The sequence below is a fragment of the Pipistrellus hanaki genome (assembly GCF_964339955.1).
Source record: "Pipistrellus hanaki genome assembly, chromosome: 1".
NCBI lineage: Eukaryota > Metazoa > Chordata > Mammalia > Chiroptera > Vespertilionidae > Pipistrellus > Pipistrellus hanaki.
The window spans coordinates 83,373,522-83,393,201 of NC_140503.1; the positions used below are offsets into that span (position 1 = coordinate 83,373,522).

At 37.3% G+C, this 19,680-nt stretch overlaps 1 protein-coding gene across 5 annotated transcripts in view; it reads right to left on the reverse strand.

The window, feature by feature from the left end:
- RALGAPA1 (Ral GTPase activating protein catalytic subunit alpha 1) overlaps window positions 1-19,680 on the reverse strand; it is a 227,501-nt gene that overhangs the window by 88,690 nt on the left and 119,131 nt on the right. For all 5 annotated transcript variants that reach the window (XM_084874263.1, XM_084874264.1, XM_084874265.1 and 2 more), the window contains 7 exons: window positions 14,921-15,046; window positions 12,401-12,459; window positions 9,102-9,210; window positions 7,751-7,861; window positions 1,896-1,964; window positions 1,249-1,383; window positions 675-858 (listed from right to left, as the gene is read on the reverse strand). In XM_084874263.1, the coding sequence (XP_084730389.1) occupies window positions 675-858; window positions 1,249-1,383; window positions 1,896-1,964; window positions 7,751-7,861; window positions 9,102-9,210; window positions 12,401-12,459; window positions 14,921-15,046 (793 nt within the window). The remainder of the gene's footprint in view (window positions 1-674; window positions 859-1,248; window positions 1,384-1,895; window positions 1,965-7,750; window positions 7,862-9,101; window positions 9,211-12,400; window positions 12,460-14,920; window positions 15,047-19,680) is intronic.

Below are 19,680 nucleotides of genomic sequence, written 5' to 3' on the forward strand. Positions count from 1 at the left end.
GTATGTATGTGTATATATATATATACCCCCTTCAATAATCTGGGTTCCTCTGAGCTACCACTGTATCCTGAATGCACTTTTATTTTTATACTCATAAGGTTATTTGTTCACATCTTTGCCTTACCCTTATATCAAATAGTAAACTCTGAATGTAGAAGCAATGTGGCTTTAAAAATACCTTACTGAGTTCACTATGGACCAAGAACCGTGCAACAAGTTTTATACGTATTATTTTATTTAGTATTTAAAATGACCTTATGAGGGAATAAATATTATCCCCACTTTATAAATAAGAATACAGACATAATTACTTAGCTATTTAATGAGAGTCAAAATTCAACAGCATGCCTGTCAGACTCCAAAGCTAAATCTCTTATTTAATTATAGAAATCCTATGACATAGAAAGTAAAATATCAAAAAGAACTTATTAGAATAACTTAGCTAGAAGTATAAAGGGAATGTCATCACATGTAATCTTAGCAATTGTGTATATAAAGTTATTTCTTAAACTGAAAATAAAATTTGCAGTAATATACATGGTGAAGTAAACAACTACAAAGTAAAACATGTATTATCCATCTCACCCATCATTTCTACCCACGGCCTCAAATCATGCCTTGAGAGAACAATACTGTCCAAATAACAATACTGCCCTGAAGAAAATCCGTTTTACCTTCTGTTACTGGTTGGAGTTTAGAAGACCGTTCTGAATCAGGAGAGTGCAGAGGTTCAGGTTCTTTCAGACTTTCCAAATGCAAAAAGGGATCATAATCTACAGATGCCAGGTCTGATAGGCTTATTGGAAAATACTTTGGATTGCTAAAACATTGAGCTCCATAAACACATCCATGTAATACCTGAAAATGCAGGGGGAAACATACAAGTTTTCCTTTTCAGTAAAAATAAATAAAGTAAAAAGAGAAAAAAGTCCACTGGTAATGCAAAAGCTTAACAAAATTTTAAATAATTTAAAACTTAGCTCTTTGGTCATGGTAAAATTTAATACCTCTTAAGAAGAAGTAAAATTTAACTAGTGATGCTTATATTCAACAAAGATTTGACTCTTCAAAATCTGGCAATAAAACAATCGTGTACTATAGAAACTACTTTTTAGCTATCAAGATACTGTAAGATAAATTTATGTTCTTATAAAATACCTAGACTAAATGAAAACACTAAGAAATGTTATTTCTTTAGGTTTTATAAACCCTTGGTTACCAAGTAAATAATAAAGCAAAGAAGTTTACCTTATAAATGCAATTGAGGACTGACTTTTCTATTTTATCATTTTCTGCTCCTGTAGTATGGACTGGTTGGAGCAGTGTCTTTAGGGGCAAGGCCATGATCCAGTCCAGAAGGCACAGAAGTAAAGATACCACCAACTGTAACAACAAAAATATCATTATTATTGTCAACTCATAAAGCAAGAGTTTAATACTTAACAGAATTTCACCAACTAATTTTTGATTAATCCTCACCAGGATATTTCCCTCTGTTAATTTTTACAGAGAAAATACAACTTGTTACACTTAATAGAAAGTATATCTCACATTACAGTCTATTTTAATTAATTAATTAATTTCTTTATTATTGAAAGTATAATATATATGTCCCACTTTCCCCCCATTAATTCCCTTCAGTTAGTCCCTGCCCCCTGCCCCAGGCTTTCATCACTAATTGTCTGTGTCCATGGGCTATGCATCTTACAAACAAGGTCTTTGGTTGATTACCTCATACCCACCTATCCTCCCCTGCCTTCCCTCTGAGATGACAGTCCATTTTAAATACAAGATGAATTAATATTTACCATATAAATATATATAACTTTGCAATTTTAAAATATAAGTATTTTACTATGTAAGAATATTAAATAGCAAAAAATGTTTTTAATTACCCTCTTGTCCATTTCATAAGATGAAGCTTCTGTACTTGGCAAAAGATGGGTAATAGTGGCTATCAGAATCTATAGTCAAAAAGTAAAAAAAAAAAAAAAAAAAGCACAAAATATATTAAACTAATGTTCATTCTAAAACATTACTGTTAATGTAAAAATAATATAAAATCTATTGCTGCAAGGTTATTCTGAAACATTAACACTTTTATTTCAAGGTAATTTTTAATGTGTAAGCTTTTCAAGTATATTAACTATCAATTATTTACAATCTTCATGTATAGAACCAACATTATATGCTGTTAACTATGAATGGATTTCTCACAAACTCAACCCATGAATCAATATGTATAAATACTCAGATAATATGTTCTAATAGAAAATTAAAATATATAAAGAAAAGCAAAAAGATTTATAAAAATCACCTGCAATTCTGTCACTAACAATATCTACCCTACTCAACACCTCAACATAAATAAAGGCTATAAGTGACAAGCCCACAGTTAATATCATATTCAGCTGTGAAAAACTAAAAAAAGCCTTTCATCTAATATACAAGGAATACAAGGATGTCCACAATTGTCATTTTCATTCAACATGGTACTAGAAGTCCTACCATGGCAAGTGGGCAAATAAATCAATAGCACCTGAATCTAAAAGGGAGAAGTACAATTATTTGTTTGCAGATTACATGATTTTATATATAGGAAACCCTAAACATTGCACCAAAAAAATTGTTACAAATATAAATGAATTCCATAAAGTTGCAGGACACAAAATCAAAATACAAAAATCTCTTGCATTTCTATACCAAGCAACAAACCAACACAAAGAGTAATTAAGAGAGATATCCCCATTTACAGTAGCATTAAAGTCAATAAAATAAGAGTACTTTTAATTAATGAGGTAAAAGACCTGCACACTGAAAACGATAAAGTACGAATGAATGAAGAAAGTAGGTACTATACGATTCCACTTATATGTGGAATCTAATGAACAAAATGAACTAACAAAGGAAGTGGACAGATTCATGGATACAGAGAACAGACTGACAGCTGTCAGAGGAGTAGGGGTTGGGCCTGCGTGAGAAGGGTGAAGGGATGAAGAAAAAAGAAAAGAAAGACGCATGGGCACAGCAATTTTCACCTTTTCGTTTAAAGGAAGCGCTCTATAGCTTCTCTTGGGCATATCTGACTTGTCAGCATCACTATTCTTACACTTTGCAGCCTTTATTAAGTAAAATAAGGTTTACTGAACACAGGCATTGTGATACCATGACAGATGATCGAATAACTGTGATGGCTACTAAATGACTAATGGTTGAGTAGCATGTACGATGTGAATAAGCTGGACAAAGGGATGATTCATATCCCATTGGAGAGGGACAACGTGAGTTTTTATCACACTACTCAGAATAGTGTACTAATTAAAACTTAGTCTAAATTGTTCATTTCTCAAATTTTCTATTTAATATTTTCAGATTATAATTGACCATGAATAATTAAAATTGCAAAGAGCAAAACTGTGGATAAAGGAGGACTACTGTAAATGGAAAGATATTCCATGTTATAGATTGGGAGAATTAATATTGTTTAATTGCTCATATCACCCACAGTGATTTACTCATTCAATAAAATAAATTCCAGTGGCTTTTTTCTCAGAAACAGAAAAAACTATTTTAAAATCTGTATGGAACCACAAAAAGTAATAAAGAGCCAAAGCCATCTTGAGAAAGAAGAACAAAGCTGGAGGCACCACACTTGCTGATTTCAGGTTAATTATAAAGCTATTTTAAAAAGAACATGATGGTAAGGTACACAGGCACATAGAAAAGCAGATCAGAATAGACAGCCTAAACATAAACCCACACTTACAGTATATGGAGAACGCATCTTTAACAAGTGCGCCAAGAACACACATTGAGGAAAGAAAAGTCTCTTCTATAAATGGTGCTGGGAAAACTGACCCTGCAGGCCAGGCCGAGGTGCACAAATTCGTGCTTCAGGCCTCGTGTGTGTGTGTGTATCCATACATTTACAATACATGTATATTTATGTGACTTTAAATTTACATACACTGAATAATATATGAATAAATTTGATACAGAAATATCAAATGGTAACAGGCATTATTAAAAGGAAAAAATATAAATATACTGTGCTATTTACCCTAAAAATCTCTTTTTTTTTTAAAATTCTCACTTGAGGATATTTTTAGAGAGTAGAAGGGAAAAGTAGAGACAGAGAGAAACACTGATATGAGAGAGAGTGAGAGACATTGATTGGTTGGCTTCTTCATACCTCCCTCCCTACCAGGGCTGGGAGCTGCAACTGAGGTACCTGCGTTGACCAGTATCAAACCCCAAGATCCTTCAGTCCGCAGGCTGATGCTCTATCCACCAAGGAAAACCGGCTAGGGCCACCCTGGAAATCTCTTGATCACATTCAATTTTTTATGTGCTTGTTAAAAATGTACAGGGGTAAATTTATTGTAAGCTATTTTTTACACCGCATTCTGTACATTGGTTCCCCAATGAGCCTGCCTCTGAGAGCCAGCTCCTTTTTGCTGGAAGCAGGCTGGCGGTGGAGAACTCAGGACCTTGGATAAAGCCTTAGGATGCTATATGTTTTTATAAATTATTGATTTAATGCATCAGGTAGAAAAAAATCAATAAATATCTACACTAATAAAAGAGAAACATGCAAATTAACTACCACTCTGCTACACCCACAAACCACACCCACCAGCCAATCAGGAGCGAGTATGCAAATTAACCCAGCCAAGATGGTGGCCAGCCACAGAGCTGGAGCAAGCAGAAGGCTTGGGTTGCCCTGGCAATGGAGGAAGTCAAGCTTCCTGCCTGCCCTGGCCAGCCCTGGCCTCCATTCAAAGCTACAAAGTTTCAATTATAAAAGATAAATAAATCCTAGATACTTGCTTCTAGCTGGCCCTGGCCTCTGCTCAAGGAGGCGCTGAAAAAAAGAAAGAAAGAAAGGAAGAAAGGAAGGAAGGAAGGAAGGAAGGAAGGAAGGAAGGAAGGAAGGAAGGAAGGAAGGAAGGAAGGAAGGAAGGAAGGAAGGAAGGAAGGAAGAAAGAAAGAAAGAAAGAAAGAAAAAGAAAAAAAGGAGGGGTTGGGACCTTGGGTCGCCGGAGAAGGGGGGGGGTGATCAGGCCAGGATGGAGCATCAGGGGCCATTGGGGGTAAGCAGACCAGCAGGGGGCCGGTTGGGGGTGAGCAGGCCAGCAGGGGGCAGTTGGGGGTGAGCAGGCCAGTGGGGAGGCAAGGTGGAGGTGAGTAGGCCAGCAGGGGGGGAAGTTGGGGTGAGCAGGCTGGCAGGGGGGGCATTTGGGAGCAAGCATGCTGGCAGCAGGGGCAGTTGGGGCAAGCAGGTTGGCAGGCAGAATGGTTAGGGGCAATCAGGCAGGCAGGCAGATCCTGGATTGTGAGAGGAATGTCTGACTGCTGGTTTAGGCTTGATCCCTGTAAACCGGCAGTAGGACATCCTTCGAGAGGTCCGAGATTGGAGAGGGTTAAGGCCAGGCTGAGGAACAACCCCCCCTTCCTCATGCACAAATTTTGTGCACCGGACCCCTAATACTGTATATAATAAAGGTTTATCAGTAGAATCTAGTATATTAAATGCACCTGTTTAATAATAATAGAACTGAGCCTCTATTTCAAACTATGTAAATAGGTAACAATTAGTGAAATGCTCCATTATTTGGAATTCTAATCCTACATTCAACTACAGGTGAAGTATAATAACTCTTCATGTTTAACTGTAGCTGTTGGCCACTATAATGCACAGTGAAGCAATTTGCAACAAATCTTCACATTTAAGTACTTAGATAAGTATTAATATATAAACTGATAAAGAAAATAAGGAAAAGAATTTGAAGGCTTTCAAATAAAAAATAATCTGCTTAGAGAACAAACTTAATTTTCAAATAGAATAAGCAATCTTAAAGGGTAAAATTTTCAAGTGTTTTTCTACTAGCATACAGATGCACATTCACAGTTATATCCAGTTATCATATTCCCATAGATAATAATAACTTTTATCCCAAATGTAAAGATAAGAAAAAAACAGAGTTCAGAGAGCAAAGTAACTTGTTCATAGTTATGAAGTTAGCAAGTGGCAGAGTCATGGCAGGTGTGTCTAACCCTCAAATCCAACCTCTCAACCTACATTAAACTCAACCAATATTTATTTAACAGATTCTACATGAAAGTGATGCCCTTGTCTTAAAAAGTTCAGAAGTTGTACACAAATATATTTACTGTTATAATAGAGGCTAGCAATATGGTTGTGTGGGAAAAACCTGAACACTTCCCTGTCAGCTGTGACTTTACATAGTTACTAAATGCTCAGTCCTCTCATCTTAAATTATTGGGGGGGGGGGGGGGGTGGAGAGAGGAAGATAATTGCTCATCTTAAGAGATTTTTAAGAATGAAATGGGGTAACATATGGAGATGACTAGTGTATTAGCTGGTACACAGTAAGTGCTTAATAAATATTAATTACCATCTTTCCCAAAAATGTTACAAGAATATGAAGAACAATAAATTTTGGTTAGAGAGAGAACTGGAAAGCGTTTTAATTTTTTTATGAGATGGATTTAATCCAATAATTAAAGATGGGATGTAAAGAGGAAAATCAGAGCACTTCAGGTAAGAAGAGAGTGAGGAGTATGTTGAATCAATATTAAGCCAACTCAGGTGCCTGGACTACAGTGTATTTCAAAGGAATATATACTGATTCTGAAAAGACGGGTTGGTTCCTCTTCTGAAGGCCTGGAAAATCCCAGCCAAATAACTTGGATCTTATTTTATAGGCAACTGAAAACCACTCAAAAGACTTTGGTTTATTTTCAGGTAATAGACATAATAGTCATGTAAATGTGAATGACGACTTGATAGGGAAGAGCTCAGAAGCCAGATCAATTAGAAGGCTATTATAGTATGCTAGAGGCCCGGTGCACGAAATCCGTGCACTCATGAAGGGGGAGGTTCCCTCAGCCTGGTCTGCGGTCTCTCGCAGTCCAGGAGCCCTTGGGGGATGTCCAACTGCTGTGGAGGCGGGATAGGCTCCCGCCTCTGCTGCTGCACTAGCCAGCCATAAGCTCAGCTTCTGGCTGAGCAGCACTTCCCCTGTGGGAGCACGCCAACCACCAGGGGGGAGCTCCTGCATTGAGCGTCTGCCCCTGGTGGTCAGTGCACGTCATAGCGACCAGTTGTTCTGCTGTTCGGTCGATTTGCATATCTGCCTTTTATTATATAGGATTATATAGGACTAGATGCCCAGTGCACAAAAATCTTGCATGGGTAGGATCTCTAGGCTTAGCAGGCTATCAGGAACGATAGAGGCCTTCTAGCTGCCAGCCGGGGCCTCCCTTCACCAACTTCTGGCCACCAGCTAGGGCCTCCCTTCCCTGGCTGCCAGCTGCTGGCTGGGGCCTTCCTTTGTTCCACGCTGCCCTTGGTGGTTAGCATATGTCATAGCAAGTGAACGAACTCACAGTCTCCCCAGTCGAACTCCTGAGGGGACACTTTGCGTATTAGCCTATTTATATTAGATCTATTTATATATAGAGATCAAGACAGAAATAATGAATGGGTAAAATAGTTCAGATATGGTAGAAAGCATATGAAATTAAAACAAAATAAAAACTATAAATAATTAGCTGAAGAAGAAAGAAAAATAACGAGTCAAAATAACGTCCTGATATGGTAGTATCAGGGGTCTTCAAACTACGGCCTGCGGGCCACATGCGGCCCGCAGAGGAGTCTGATCCGGCCCAAATTTTAAAATCCTTAACAGAGGTCATTATGAGAAATAAATAAGAAATTACTTACTTGAATAATTTTCAAGGGAGAATCAGGTTGGTAAATCTGAAGTCTAGGTACATAATGAACCAGCATGTGAAGCATGTTACAAGCTACATGGGCTACTGTTTTATTAGTAAACTGTGAAAATAACAAAAGAAAAACACATAAAAATTTCTTCCTGAACTATTATGCATTAGCTGCTGAAAAATTTTAAACTTCATATTTTTTGTCATTCTATATTTATAAAGTGTTTATTAAAGTATTATTAGGAAGATAAATATACAGCTGCAAAGATACAATTTTACTTTTCCTTTGTAATGTTTGACTGTCCTCATTTAAACTTTATTCCATTTTTTCTTACCTAGATTTTTACAGCAGCTTCTAATCTTATTACCAATCTTCCCCCATTCAAATCTACTAGACACAATACTTCCAAAATAATCTTCTGAAGAACTCCTCTGATGCTAACATTCCATATACTTAAAAGTCTTAAATGACTCCCCAGTGGCATAAAGTCATGCTTTACATGCTTTTCTATGACCAAATTCTATCCACTCTTCAAGCCCTGACCAAAAGTTTCCCCTTTCCCAAATCTTTTCTGATACCTAAGTCAAAGTGATCTCTGCTTCCTCTGAACTCAATCAGCAGTTTGCATGCACCACTCATTTGGTTATCTCAGCTTTTTATACTTTATTCCTCTTATTTTAATCTTTTTCAGCATCAGATCATTAATCTCTTGAATCTAGTATTTACAATTCTTTTCATTCTGATATCCCTCTTACTCTGCCTAATAAAACACTTCAAACAGGATATGCTCAGAATTATGTGTCAAATTGGTGATATCTGTACATTGTATCTTTAGAGTCCTATACAGATAGTGTAATATAAGTTTTAAGACAGAAAAAATATTATGCATCTATTCAGAAACAAAAAAATCCATTTATTTATTTAGAATCTTCAAATAATTGGTTTATTTCTGAACACATCTTATTTTGGCATTTAACTTGAATGATAAAGTAAAAAAGTTGAGCAGTTCAAGAATTCAGAAGTAGTAAAGACCAAATAGTAGGTTACAAAAACACTGATAAAGAAAAAAAACAAGCCATGTTGTTAAATGACTGATTTCCTTTTTAAGTGTTTCCTATGGACAAAGCCAAATACATAAAAAGTTGACTAGGACCACTCTTGAAGAAAAAGTCAGGAGCAAGGGAATAATGTAATAATAAATTAATGAAAACATTTATTAAAGGGTACAACCTATAATTAACATTTGTAGAAAAAATAATCATGATTCTATACTATTTTAATATATTCCACTAAACGGTGCTTTGTTGTTTTGTGTGTGTGTGTGTGTGGGGGGGGGGGGTTATTTTTTTACCTTCAAGGAAACACATATTACATTCAGAGCTTCCTTAATTTGAGGATGATGAGACTCATGGACTAGTTCTTCACAAATCCAAATACCTAAACTGCAAAGTGCTACACATCTGCAAAAAAGGCAAAGAATAATGATAGAAATAAAAATGCATGCGCTTTTAAAGAAATGAAACCACCATCACAACCAAAGCACCCACAACTAGCCAACATAGAAGGAACATGCACTGTTTAAGTAAATTGATCAATTTGTTACTTTGTATGTTAGCTCTTCTTAGGAAGAGAAAGGAGGAAAGCACATCCCTAAAACTTTAAATCTAATTTTCAATTATAACTTATTACCAAAGTCAGAGGTAGAGAGAATATAAAAGATTTTTCTAACAAATCCATATTAAGAAATTGATATTTTCATAGATTCCCCAAATGTACCCTGCTTTCAAAAAAGGAAAGGATGTCATTTGATTAACTGATAGCATCAAAATAAATTTAAGCAAACTACAAACTCTTTAAAAAACAGATTAGGCACACAAATAAAATGTATATACTTCATAAAGGGATTCCAACTGAAACAGAACTTGTAGAGTTTTTGTTCTGTTGCCTAATGTCTTCCTTATCCTGTTTGTACTATCTCAGCTTGAAGGGAGTAATTTGTGATCACAATCAGTGGAATTCCATTAGTGTGTTCAAATATAAGCTTCTGAGGAGGAATATAATGGTGTTATGAATAAAAAAAATTGACTCCTTCTAGGATCCTAGTTACATACATGGCATGTCCTGGTACTGATATTCTTAAATTCAGCAGAAGGCTAAATTTCAGAATAATTTAATGCAGAAACATTTTACTGAACACATCGGATCAGAAGTTCTTCAGCCCTCTCTTTCAGTCTAGCACAGTGTCAATGCTAAAAATTGTTTACTAGCAAAACTACCAGAAAGTCTTCGAAACAAGTCTACTGCTTTATTTTTTCTCTACTATTGTCTACCCATGAGTCTTAGATAATATATATTATATGAACAGATATAATATATATTCATAGATCTAAATAATCAAACTTATATATGTATAGATCTAAATAATCAAATTTCATTGTTAGCAGTAGAAAGAGTTGTAATCATCAAGTAACATTAAACTCTAACTTGAGGCAAAGTTCTCCAGGGATGCAGCTAACTAAAGGCACAGACTGGGAGTACAACTGCTTAACGGTTTTTTTTCTTTTTTCTTTTGTGATTGCACACTAGAATACACAGTTTCCTACATTCCTAAAGATATTCAAATAATCTAGATCATTCCCAGTATGCCTCAACTCTGCTCCATATCTATTTTGGGGGTATAAGCTTCTAAGGCCTATTCTCAATAAAAGTCTTTCTGGGGATCTATATTTTAGGCTTCAATATTCTTTACTTGAGAGGCAAGATAGTTAAAAAGAAACAGGCAGAAAATCTAGAATCTGAAGCTCTAGGTTCAAATGTGGTTCAACTATTATTATTTATGCATCTAATAAGGCTCTGAAGACAAACTATCAAGGTTTTAATCATGGCTCTGCCATTGCTGAGTGATAGGGATAATTATTTAAATACTCTGGGCTCCTATAATAGGGAGGATACAAATTGTATCTATCTTCTAGAGTTGTTACAAATGAGGTAATAAAGTATTTAGAACAGTGCCTGGCACTTAGAAAGGACTTAGTAAATGTTAATTTTCTAAGACATTGGTTTCATGCTAGCAAACTAGGCCCAGTGTGGGGCAGTCAGAGACCAAAGGACCTCTGCAACGTAGCTGACAATGCTGGCAAACTTGTAAGAATGATGATGATCCCATTAATTTCTTAGAATTGTGATGAGGAATAAATAAAACAATATTATAGGAAAATTCTTGCAAACTCAAAAGATTGTCATTATTGACATAGAAAATACTAGAAAATTAATATTCAAAATGATCACATTTGAGGGTAAAGCTACCAGAAACGAAAATATGGTATAATGGAAAAGATAATGTCATTTTCTAGGGATGTCCAGTTTTAAAATGATTAAATTAAAATAAAAATTTACTCAAAAAGATTTGTGATTTTTAAAAATATATATATTTTTTTAACTGATTTCAGTGAGGAAGGGAGAGGGAGAGAGAAATGCAAACATCAGTGATAAGAGAAGATCTTTGATTTGGCTGCTTCCCTCGTGCCCCCTACTGAGGATCAAGTGTGCAATTCAGGTGTGTGTCCTGGCTGAAATTGAACTGTGACCTCTAAATTCATAGGTTGATGCTCAACCATTGTACTACACCAACTGAGCTCAAAGAGATTCGTTTTTAATTAACTTGACTATTAAGTGAGAAAAATATGGAACTGAATTAAAAAGCTGGAGCTATGTCTCATTTAAGCAAACTATTAATTTTACATTATTTTTACTGGTGGAAAAAATAAGATATTTAAATTAGAATTAATATTCAAATGGTCAAAGCCATGATCTGCACTTTCATTAACCTGGGTCAAAAAATATGTAGGTAATTGGAAAAAAGAAAGCTCTGCAGAGATATAGGTCAGAGGAGGAACAACACAGGCTACTTTTGAAGCTAATGACATTATATTAGAATTATATATTCAAGAAATATAATATTACATGAATTAATGATATTTTGGGGATGAGAAGAAACATGTGATACTGGCAACCATGTGATAAATCTTAACCTTTTAAAAAAGGTTTAGTAAAACAGAAAATGACAATTTTTTGCTTCTAAATAAGGCATTTAAAAAGAAAAACATTCTAAAATCTTATATTTACTATGTAACACACATTACTATATAATATGTTGTATATGTAAAGCACATATATTAATAGAATACATTACTTCTATAATATAATAGAAAAACCTTATCCAATATTTATTAATATCAATATATACTACTTTCTTTAATATATTACTTTCTATAATAAAAATATTTTATTTTAATTCAATTTAAGTAACATTCACTGGGTAACTACTACTACAATTCAAGGTATGGCAGAAGAGACAGTGAATATATAATCTAACGAAAAAGCAAAATATATTTAAAAATAATTGAAAAAGTCATTTTCAATACTGAGAGTAAAGATACTAAAATGGGTGACTAATATTTTATCTTTTTAATGAAAAAGGGTTCATATTTAAATCATGAGAAAAGTATTTAATCATACAAATAATTTAAATTTTTAATTCAGAATAGCTTTTGTGTATCTGAAACAATGTGGACTAAATAATCCAATCAACTTCTAACGTGAGATTGCAAACAGAATAGTTATAATAAATCTTAAGTATATCTGACCTACCGTGCAGGACCAGAGGGCTCATCTCTTGCTGAGCTTAATACAGTTTTGATTATAAGTTCCTAAAATAAGGAGGAAATAGTAGCAATGAGTAAGAGTTCATTCGTTAATTCAATAAATATTTATTAAATGGCGACTATGCCAGGTGCTAGGAATACTATAATATATTGAAATAAAACCAACAGTCTTTGTTCTCATGTACGTACTTTTAATGGTCTAATATTACTCATAAAATTAGCTAAATAAATAAAACAATGGTATGGTCTGAATGTTTGTCCCCTCAAAATTCTTAAGTCCTAACCTCCAGAGATGATGGTATTAGAATGTGCTTAGGTCATGAGAGTGAAGCCTTTATGAATAAAATTAATGATCTTACAAAAGAGACCTCCACAGAACTCCCTGGCTCTTTTTACTTTGTGAGGACACAGGGAGAAGGCCCAGAATGAACCAGAAGAGGGCCCTCACCTTAAAAACGACTATGCTAACCCTTTGATTTTGGATTTCTCAGCCTCCAGAAATATGAGCAATATTCTTTTGTTGTTTTTATAAACTTCCCAGTCTGAAATATCTTGCCATAGTAGGCAAAAACAACTTTTTAAAAAAAGGTTTATAAACAACTAGGGGCCAAGTGCACAGAATTTGTGCACCCGTGGTGGGTGTTTCCCTCAGCCCTGCCTGCACCCTCTCTAATTGGGGACCCCTTGGGAGATGTCCGATCACCGGTTTAGGCCTGATCCCACAGGATAGGGCCTAAACTGGTGGTTGGACATCCCTCTTGCAATCTAGGATGGCTGGCTTCTAACTGCTCACCTGCCTGCCTGCCTGATCGCCCCTAACTACTTCTGGCTGCCTGCCTCCCTGATCGTCCCTAACTGCCCTCCCCTGCCAGCCTGATCTTGCCCCTGACTGCCCTCCCCTTTCAGCCTGATATCACCCCCAATGCCTCTGCCTGCCTGATCACTCCTGACTGCCCTCCCCTGCCAGCCTGGTTCACCCCAACTACCCTCCCCCACAGGCCTGATCTTGCTCCCAACGGCCCTTCCCTGTTGGCCTGATCACCCCTAACAGCCTCTGCCTGCCTCATCGCCCCTAACTGCCCTCCCCTGATGACCTGGTTGCCCCCAACTACATTCCCCTGTTGGTCTGATTACCCCTAATCCCCTGCCAGCCTGATCTTGCCCCCAACTATCCTCCCCTGCCAACCTGATAGCCCCTGCCTCTGCCTCAGCCCTCACCACCAATGCTTTGTCTGGAAGGAAGTTGGATACCCAGAAGATGGCCAGTCAACCCGGTTTAAGTAGCATATAACCCTTTTAGTAGTATAGCTAGATTACATAGAACTAGAGGCCTGGTTATAAGTTTTTGTGAAACTTATAAAACTTATGAAATTTGTGCACAGAGGGGGTGGGTCCCCTCAGCCCAGCCTGCACCCTCTCACAACCTGGAACCACTGGCTCCTAATTGCTCACCTGCTTGCCTGATTACCTCTAACTATCTTCCCCGCGCCCTCCTCCCCACCTCCCCACCAGCGTTCGCAGTTCACCCAGATTAGGTTCTGATTTGTCAGTTTCTATGCCAGTCAGTGTCAAAAGCTCTGCCTCCTAGGAAGCCATTGGCTCCTGGCACTTCACCCAGATTTGGTTTTGATTGTTTGGTTTCTATGCCAATCAGTGTCTCCAGGCCTATCTCTAGGCCTGATCAGCAGCCCCCGAGGAGGCCTGGAGAGAAACAGAGGTGCGGCTGCTGGTGAAGCTGGGAGAGAAAGGGAGAGGCAATGGCTGATCAAAGCTGCCACGAAGGCTGGGGGTCAGACCTTGCCTCTCTCTGTGCAGGCCTCTCTCTGGGCCTGATCCGCAGCCACCTCGGCAGTCAGAGCTGGGTAGCCTTGACAACCCAGCACTGACTTCCTGTGTTGGGTTGAGCCTTGGTTGTTACGGACCCTGGCTCTTTATATAATAGAAGCATATCTGCTCCTAATCAGACACTATTATCTTTATTTTTAAGGTTCAGTATTTAGAATGAATTCCATCAGCAATTATATAGACACTTTAATTTACACCATCTCCTGTTCAAGCCTGTTAATGCTTTAGGTACATAGGACCCCAAACCTCAATTTCTACAGCAGAATAGAATATTCTATTACATTATGTTTGATTCCTCACATTGAGAAATTGGGAGAGGGAGAGAGTTAATATGCAGGTTTAGTGCCATCTTAATCTTAGAAGCTTTATATTACTAGGACTGTATCTGGCACATAGAATGTTTCAATAAATGTTCAGTGAGTGAATGAATGAATCCTAAGAGACTGACACGTGGGTGGGAAAACATTTCCAAAGCAGTTATGAACACAAAAAAGGCTATGCTACTAATAAACATTCCAGCCTGTGTTCTGAGGAGTATGGCTAGTTAATGTTCTTTAACAATTATGTGGATTTCTAAGAAAAGAAAGCATACACATTTTATTGAATGTACATTATGATAATACATCATTTAAATGCTAATAATTAGCATCTGATTTCTTACCTTAACATCTGTAAACTGAGACACAGCAATATCAGGAATATTGGGATGAAGAGCAGGCAGTTCACAATATAAGTTAGGAAAGCAAACTAAAGATCCCAGAAGAACTTGTGCTTCCACTCTTGGTGCCTACAAGTAAACAGATTTTTAAAATCTTTAAAATATATTAGTGTTATTTAAATTATCAGAAAAATTATTTTATCACCTAACCATATTACACAGAGAAGTAAGCAAATAAGACAAAATTCAAAAAGAAACAGGGAAACACAAAAAGATTCAGATTTTCATTTATATTTCCCATATAAACTCCTAAAATTCTCAATAAGGGCAACAAATAGCAGAGCTTTCCTCAAGAGCAGCTAATAAGCCAAAATTAGCCTTAGTTAATGAGACTATACATTTTTAAAAATCTTAACAACACAAAATTACCCTAGTTTTAAGGAAAATTATACTTTTGTTTTAAAGGCAGCTCATACATCACAAGACACTGTTCTTTTTTTAAAAAAATTATTATTTTCATTAGGATGACCTTGGTTAATAAATAACACATTGTTCTAAAACATTCAAACACATGGAGGCTAAATAGCATGTTATTAAACAACTAGAGGCCCGGTGCACAGAATTCGTGCACGGGTGTGGGAGGGTGTCCCTCAGCCCAGCCCGCACCCTCTCCAATCTAGGACCCCTTGAGGGATGTCTGACCACCCTTCTTAGACCCGATCCCACCGGAATTAGTTGGACATCCCTCTCACAATCAAGGACTGCTTGCTCCCAACTGCTCGCCTGCCTCTGCCTGATTGCCCCTAAACGCTTCTGCCTTGCAGCCTGATCAACACCTAACTGTTCCTTGGCCAGCCCGATTTCCCCTAACTGCCCTCCCCTGCTGGCCTGGTTACTCCTAACTGACCTCCCCTGCAGGCCTGGTTCCCCCCCACTGCCCTCCCCTTCAGGACTGGTCCCCCTGCAACTGCCCTCCCCGGGGAGCCTGGTCTCCCGCAACTGCCCTGGTCTCCCCCAACTGCCCTCCTCTTCTGGCCCAGTCAACCTTAACTGCCGTCCCTGCTGGCCTAATTGCCCAAACACCCTTCCCCCTGCCCCCCCCCGCAGGCCTGGTCCCCCACAAATGCCCTTCCATGCTGGCCTGGTTCCCCTACCCCAACTGTCCTCCACTGCAGGCCTGGTCCTCCCCACTCAACAACCCTCCCCTACAGGCCTGGTCTCCCCCAACTGCCTTCTGCTGCTGGCCTGATCACCCACAACTGCCCTCCCTTGCAGGTTTGGTCCCTTCCGCCAACTGCCCTCCCCTGCGTGCCTGGCCCCCCTACCCAACTACCCTCCCCTGCAGGCCTGGGTTCTCCCCACCCCCCAATTGCCTTTCCCTGCTGGCTTGGTCTCTCAGAACTGCCCTCCTCTGCTGGCCTGGTCACCCCTAACTTCCCACAAGTGCCCTCCCCTGCAGGCCATCTTGTGTCCACATGGGGGCAGTCATTTTTTTCCACACGGGGGCAGCCATCTTGTGTCTTGAAGTGATGGTCAATTTGCATATTACTCTTTTATTAGATAAAATGGATTACCCAATGAGATTAAGAAAGAGAAAAATTCCTGGAAACAAATGAAAATTAACACACAACAACCTAAAAATCTCTGGGATACAGCAAAAGCAGTCCTGAGAGGGAATTCATAATACTACAGGCATACCTGAGAAAACAAGAAAAATCAGCATATTTAACCCTACAACTTAAAGAAATAGAAAGAGAACAATAAGAAAAGCCCAAAGGAAGCATAAGGAAGGAAATAAATATTAGAACAGAAATAAATAACAAATACTAAAAAAAATTTTTTTAAAAATCAATGAAACCAAGAGCTGGTTCTTTGAAAGATTAAACACAATTGATAAACCATTAGCCAGACTCGTCAAAAAACAAAGAGAGAGGACCCAAATAAATAAAATTAGAAACAAAAGTGGAAAAGTAACCATCTACATTAGGGGTGTCGAACTCAATCAGAGAAGGGGCCAAAATCTAAAATCCAGCCTAAATCGCGGGCCAAATGGTTTACTGAACAGTCATAAACTGACAATGTCATAAACTGACAGCGGAGTGCAGTGATGACAGCGCGGTGCGGGCCACATTGCAAGGCCTGGCGGGCTGGATTTGGCCCGCGGGCCTTGTGTTTGACATATGTGATCTACACCACAGCAACACAAAGGATTGTAAGAAAATACTATGAACAATTTTATGTCAAGAAGCTGGACAATATGGATGAAATGAAAAATTCCTAGAAAAATACAATCTCCCTAATTGAATCAGGATGAATAGGCCAATAACAACTGATGAAATAGAAGCAGTAATCAAAAAACTTCCAGCAAACAAAAGTCCAGGTCCCAACAGCTTCACACGGGAGTTTTACCAAACATTCAAAGAACATCTGTACTCCTCAAACTATTTCAGAAAATCCAAGAGGAAGGAACACTTCCAAACTCTTTTTATGAGACAAGCATTATCCTAATTCCAAAATCAGATAAAGACACTTCAAAGAAAAAGAATTACAAGACAATATCCCTGATGAATACAGATGTTAAAATCCTCAACAAAATATTAGCAAATCACACCCAGCAATATGTTAACAAAATTATAAACCATGACCAAGTGGGATTTATTCCAGGGATGCAAGGCTGGTACAATATTCCCAAATCAATAAATGAGATACATCACATAAACAAATTGAAAGACAAAAAACACATGATCATATCAAGAGGTGCAGAAAACACATTCAACAAAATCTAACACTCATTTTTGATAAAAACTCTCAGCAGTGGGAATAGAGGGAGTTTATCTCAACAGGATAAAGGCCATATATGACAAACCTGTAGCCAAAATCATATTCAATGCGAAAAAACTAAAAGCATTTCCTCTAAGAATAGGAATAAGACAGGGATGTGTGCTTTCACCACTCTTATTTAACACAGTACAGGAAGTGCTAGCCATAGCAATCAGACAAGAAGAAGAAATAAAAGGAATCCAAATTGGAAAAGAGGAAAAATAACTTTCATTATTCACAGATGATATGGTATTGTACCTAGAAAACACTAAAGACTCCACCAAAAAAACTACTAGATTTAACAAATGAATCTGGCAATGTAGCAGGATAACAAAATCAACACCCAAAAATAGAAGGCTTTTTTTATACACAAGTAATGAATTCTCAGAAAGAGAAATTAAACAATCCCATTTACTATTGCAATAAAAAAAACTTGAGATACTTAGGAATAAATTTAACCAAGGAGGCAAAAGACCTATACTTGGAAAACTATAGAAAATTGAAAAAAGAGACAGAAGGAGATATAAACAAGTGACAATCAATGGATTTAATGCAATCCCTATTAAAATTTCAGAGATCTGGAACAAATACTCCAAAAATGCAACCCTGAATAGTTGCAGCAATTTAAGAAAGAAAAACGAAGTTGGAGGAATCACAATACCAGATTTCAAGTTATACTACAAAGCCGCCATAATCAAAACAGCCTACTACTGGCATAAGAACAGGCATACAGATCAATGGGACAGTGCTAAATAAATACACATTCAATTAATAAATATCTATAAGTATGATGCTGGGCTAGGACCTGGAGATGCAAGATGAGTAAGACATGATCACTGTTCTCAGGGAACTAGAGAATTTAGATTAATAACTATAAACACGGTTTTTCTTTTATTTGCAAATTTCCTTTGGTGATTGCATCTAGTTTCATGGGTTTCAATACTATCTCAAAAGCAATGTTTCCCAGCTTTACATTTTCAGTCCTGATGTATCCTTTGAGCTCCTGAGTAATACATACAATGGACCTCCCTACATCTCATTCATGTCTAATGGGCAGCTTACTATGCCCCAAATAGAACTCCCCCTCATCACTGTTGGTCTTTTGTAGCTTATAAATGAAAAAAAAAAAAAAAAAAAAGTTTGTAAAACTGCTTTGCAAGTTATAAAGTGCTAGTCAAGTATTACTGATTATTCTTCCCCAAATACTCTTTGAATTTTCTAGTAGGCTTTCAGTTAATTATTTATTTATACTTTGCTCCAGAGTGATCTTTCTAAAATAGAAATTTGATCATGTCACTCTTTTCTTAAAATCCTTCAATGGTTCTTCATTATTTCCTTAGGATGAAATCTATTCTCTTTAGAACTATAAACAGTCACTGTCTTTCTCTTTAGTTCACCCTTGCCTCTTAAAATGAACATGTTCCAACTACACTGAGTTACTTGGCACCACCTCAGCTCTATAGCTCCATAAAAAAATCCCACATGCTGTTTTAACGGTTAGAGTGTATTCCTAAGAGCATATTTTCTGGGTTATCTCACCACTGTGTCATTCTTTTCTTTTGCTATAGTCCATTGTTATTTCTTTACTTTCTTCCCTCCTGTCCTTATATATGTATTTCCTCGGTTTAAAATTCGGTTTTGCTTATCAGATTTAGTCCATTTTTATAGCTCTTGGGTCAATTCCTCAACAAATTTTAGTTATACAATCTTATACATTAGAACTTCTTATTTTTTTAATGCAGGAGACACAACAATTCCAACTAAACTGTGAAATTTCCTCAACGTTAGATTGCTATTTTCTTTTAAATATATTTTATTGATTTTTTTACAGAGAGGAAGGGAGAGCTAGAAACGGCGATGAGAGAGAAACATCGACCAGCTGCCCCCTGCACACCCCCTACCGGGGATGTGCCCGCAACCAATGTACATGCCCTTGACTGGAA